The 4,522-nt window shown below is 32.9% G+C and overlaps 1 protein-coding gene across 1 annotated transcript in view; it reads left to right on the forward strand.

Moving 5' to 3' along the window:
• Positions 1–431: 431 nt before the first annotated feature.
• LOC109583728 (serine-rich adhesin for platelets-like) overlaps positions 432–4,522 on the forward strand; it is a 7,025-nt gene continuing 2,934 nt past the window's right edge. The window contains exons 1-17 of the mRNA XM_019999173.1: positions 432–825; positions 932–1,249; positions 1,294–1,361; positions 1,416–1,668; positions 1,727–1,816; positions 1,867–2,060; positions 2,110–2,223; positions 2,351–2,759; positions 2,858–3,169; positions 3,217–3,275; positions 3,317–3,578; positions 3,629–3,712; positions 3,820–3,891; positions 3,946–4,092; positions 4,254–4,278; positions 4,327–4,375; positions 4,459–4,511. Of these exons, the coding sequence (XP_019854732.1) occupies positions 432–825; positions 932–1,249; positions 1,294–1,361; positions 1,416–1,668; positions 1,727–1,816; positions 1,867–2,060; positions 2,110–2,223; positions 2,351–2,759; positions 2,858–3,169; positions 3,217–3,275; positions 3,317–3,578; positions 3,629–3,712; positions 3,820–3,891; positions 3,946–4,092; positions 4,254–4,278; positions 4,327–4,375; positions 4,459–4,511 (2,903 nt within the window). The remainder of the gene's footprint in view (positions 826–931; positions 1,250–1,293; positions 1,362–1,415; positions 1,669–1,726; positions 1,817–1,866; positions 2,061–2,109; positions 2,224–2,350; positions 2,760–2,857; positions 3,170–3,216; positions 3,276–3,316; positions 3,579–3,628; positions 3,713–3,819; positions 3,892–3,945; positions 4,093–4,253; positions 4,279–4,326; positions 4,376–4,458; positions 4,512–4,522) is intronic.

A 4,522-nucleotide genomic window follows, 5' to 3' on the forward strand; every position in this document is an offset into this window, starting at 1 on the left:
GGATTAGATGTACTCCACTCAGTTGACTTTCGACAATTGAATATTGAGTTATAGTTTGTAATACTTGTTCAAAATCTAGATCTAATTGTGAATATAAAAAGCTAGATTTATTGGTTAATAATCAATTTCATGAATTTTTAAATTATTTTTGTAACTTGTCATGAAGAATGGAATTTATCAAATTTGTGAAAAAATTTTTTATGAAAAATAATAAAAAGCAGCGCTCTTGTACAATCATAGATGTTAGCATAGATACCTCTAATATCTATGCAATCTCTCTAATATTTATAGTACGTAATAGAGTATCTATGATATTACATTGATTTGAATGGATTACGTGATCAGTTTCCAATAGTCTATCTATATAACTACCGGTAATGACAGTAACTTAACATTAACAACAATAGATCAGCTCCTCCCACTTTGAAAAGATGGAAAACATCAAGGCTCTCTTATTTTGTGTCTTCTTCCCTCTAACTGTAGTATCTGATAGTGTGTCTTTGTATCCATCTGAGTCCATTGTAGCTCCTTTTGGGATTACTGTCTCTTTTATTTGCTCTTTTAATTTCAGTTCACAACAAGGCACTCTTCTAGTTTGGAATATTAGTAATGAGATACTGCTGTCATCATCACCAGACAGAGGGATCACAATTAATACATTAATAGCTCAAGCTGGAGTGTCCAAACTGTCAGTTGTTCTTAATTCTACTAATTCTGACTTACATATTCAGTGCCAAGCATGTCCTGGATCACTTGGATGCAATATTTTTTCACCTCCTCAATATTTTTCAAACTCTACTGATCCAGTGCAAGTGATTGCTTTTGGTGAGTTACAGAACAATACCTTATCATAAAAGTCTAGATAACTGCATTTGGGTGGGAATTAGGTACAATTGCAATTTATTATTTTATTTTTGTTATTTCTTATTAGGTCCACCCAATTCTTCTTCATTATCCCACGAGTTAAGAGAGAATGCTACTGTCAAGTTGTCATGGTCGCCTCCTCTAGTAGAAGCCGTACTATTATTCACATATAATATAATAATAATGGAGTCAACTGATAATTCACTGACAGTAACTAATATAAATATTACTAACAATACATATGTCATAATATCACCAAGGGACATAGTGCAGTATACTCAATGTAAGGAGTATCAGTGGGGGGTGAGAGCAGCTGGTAGTAATGTCAGTCTACATGGATTTACTAATATAACAATTGCAGCTACTAACTTTACCATTATATCAGGTAATGGTAACTTTATTAGTACTATTAGTATTATTTTTATGTAGCTCCCTTTGTTTCTGATGAATTGATCATTTCTGTAAACGACAGTACTTCTTACAGTCTTCATTTTAACGTAAGTACATGTTTTAATAGAATTTAATATTTCCTCTAATATTGATATTACTAGGTATCTTTACCGTGTGAATATAACGACTTGTTTAATAACTATACTTACACACTATTGCAAAGAGATTACTGCAAACGAGAGATTAATTCGTCATTGATTGAGATCACATCCGAACAAATTGATGATAATGATGGATCGACTGTATCAATCAGTGTTAGCATTGAATCATTGATTCATAACTCAACGTGGTCTGTGGCTGTTAGTGTATCAAACAGGTTTGGTTCTGATACTACAGATTATACTAATGTCACTGGTATGTAGATTGTAAATTAGTTTAAATGTACCAATTCATAATGGTGTATTTGTTGCAGGTAATATAACTAGTAATAAATGCTATTCAGAATCAATTCCATCATCGTCAAGCATTAAGTCTACTTCCTTCTTCAATGTTGCAACATCAAGTAATTAAATTTGTATTATCATTGTATTGCAATTTTTGTCTCTAAAACAGTTCAGACTTCATTTGCTACAGTTATAATTACTAGTACAATATACATCACTGCAACACCATCAACTAACGAGTCTAATGTGATTCCAATTGTTATTGGTACTACAATAACTGTTATGATATTACTGATTGCAGCAATAATATTGCTAATAAATATTTTTATAGCCCTTATATGCTGTAAAAGAACTGCTACTGAGGTATAATAATAAATTGTTATTAAAATACTCATTTTTAGTACATGTATAGGTGCATCAAGATGGTAGAACTAATGCTGTAGAATTAGAGACCTGTCCAGCATATGGTGATATTTCAGTAGTCCAGACAGAGAATAATGAAGCTTATAATAAAAAGAATGAATTTGTTACTAATAATAATAATTTATAAAACTAGATTTACTTTCATTTTGCTTATGCATAATAATGATTGCTAGTTTATGGCTACACTCCCCTTTTAATTAATTACTACTCTTGATAGATCTGCGGCAAAGATGGGAAGGCACAAGATTTTATTTCTTTCTCTATTTTGTGTCCTTTCTCCCTCAATTGTGACTGTAGTGTCTGATAGTGTGTCTTTGTATCCATCTGAGTCCATTGTAGCTCCTTTTGAGAGTCCTGTCTCCTTTAATTGCTCTTTCTCTTTCACTTCACAACAAGGCACTCTTCTAGCCTGGAATGTTAGTAATGAGATACTGCTGTCATCATCACCAGACAGAGGGATTACAATTAATACATTAATAGCTCAAGCTGGAGTGTCCAAACTGTCAGTTGTTCTTAATTCTACTAATTCTGACTTACATATTCAGTGCCAAGCATGTCCTGGATCACTTGGATGCAATATTTTTTCACCTCCTCAGTATTTTTCAAACTCTACTGATCCAGTGCAAGTGATTGCTTTTGGTGAGTTACAGAACAATACCCTAGTCTAGATACCTGCATTTGGGTGTGAATTAGGTACAATTGCAATTTATCATTTTATTTTTGTTATCTCTTATTAGGTCCACCCAATTCTTCTTCATTATCCCACGAGTTAAGAGAAAATGCTACTGTTAAGTTGTCATGGTTACCTCCTCTAGTAGAAGCCGTACCATTATTCACATATAATATAATAATAATGGAGTCAACTAATAATTCTCTGATGGTAACTGATATAAACATTACTAACAATACATATGTAATAATATCACCTGCTAATATAACTAATTATACTGAATGTACTTCATATCAATGGGGAGTAAGAGCAGCTGCTAATTTAAGTTATGGATTTACTAATGTAACAATGGCAAATGAAGCTTTCACTTTGATTTCAGGTACAGAAATACATTATTGGTTTAAAAATTGTTGTACTATTTCATAGGTCCTAAAATATCTGATGAATTGACTGTTATTGATGATAATTATACCATTGAATTCAATGTAAGTACAACTGCAATTAATTGATTATTATTATTGAATAGGTTACAGCTCCATGTGATATTGATCTATTAAACAATTACACGTATACTTTACTACAAAGAGATTACTGTCAGACAGAACTCAATTCATCACAACTTAATATCAGTATACCACTTGATGATAATGTTCTACCTAACGCAATGATACCAATCAATATTAGCATTGAATCATTGATTCATGATTTAACATGGTCAGTAGCTGTTAATTTATCAAACAGGTTTGGTTCTAATACTACAGATTATACTAACATTACTAATAATTCAGGTACATATGTAAAATTAGTGTCAATTCTTATTAGTTACTTTATTTTATAGAAATTATTCAGAACTGCAATCCAATGACCTCTTCATCAGTATCACAAGAATCATCATCAAATATTTTATCTAGTCTAATTACATGTAAGTCAAACAAACTCTTTCTCTATCCCCCCTCCCCATTTTTACATGTTTTTCATGCATTCTATAGTAACATGAGAATGTAATGTTGTCATTCTTTTTTTGGGTAGATACTGTTTCTCCCATCTCCTCCACCCTCTCCACCTTATCAATTTCCTCTCCCACTCCTTCTGTTACTCCAAGTAATATATATGAACCATATCATGTAACATATCACTACAATACTTGTTGAACAGGTGGAGAAAGCGGTAGTAGCAATACTATCATAGTAACTGCTGTTGGAGGAGGAGGAGGAGGAGCTGTAGTCCTGCTTTGTATAACTATTGTTACATGTGCTGTATGTAAAGTGAAGAATAATAGAAAGTCCTATGACATGAAAGATGGTGAGAGAGAGAGAGAGGGGGGGGGGGTAAGACAGAGAGAGGGGGGGTAAGACAGAGAGAGGGAAGGAGAGAGAGTGACTGAGATTAATGAGAGGGGGAGGGAAATTTGGAGATATAGAGCTATGTTATCTTACCTGGTCATGTTTGTCTTCTTCTTTTAGATGTGAACAAAGTAGAGGATCTTAAGTGAGTTATAATAACAATAAACATTTTACATTATAATATTTTATACAGTGTAATTGACACTAGTATGGTAATAGAGTCACCTAGAATTACAGTCAAAGTAAGAGATAAGTGATAATGTTACTTCATTTCCTCCTTCTATTTGTCCCCTTCCCTCCCTCCCTCCTCTTTCTCTCCCTTCAGAGCTCACCAGTTGATTCAACAGACATTGTTAATGAAGACTATAATGTCATCATGTAGAGACTCT

Source organism: Amphimedon queenslandica, unplaced genomic scaffold (genome assembly GCF_000090795.2).
Source record: "Amphimedon queenslandica unplaced genomic scaffold, v1.1 AMPQUscaffold_13285, whole genome shotgun sequence".
Classification (NCBI taxonomy): domain Eukaryota; kingdom Metazoa; phylum Porifera; class Demospongiae; order Haplosclerida; family Niphatidae; genus Amphimedon; species Amphimedon queenslandica.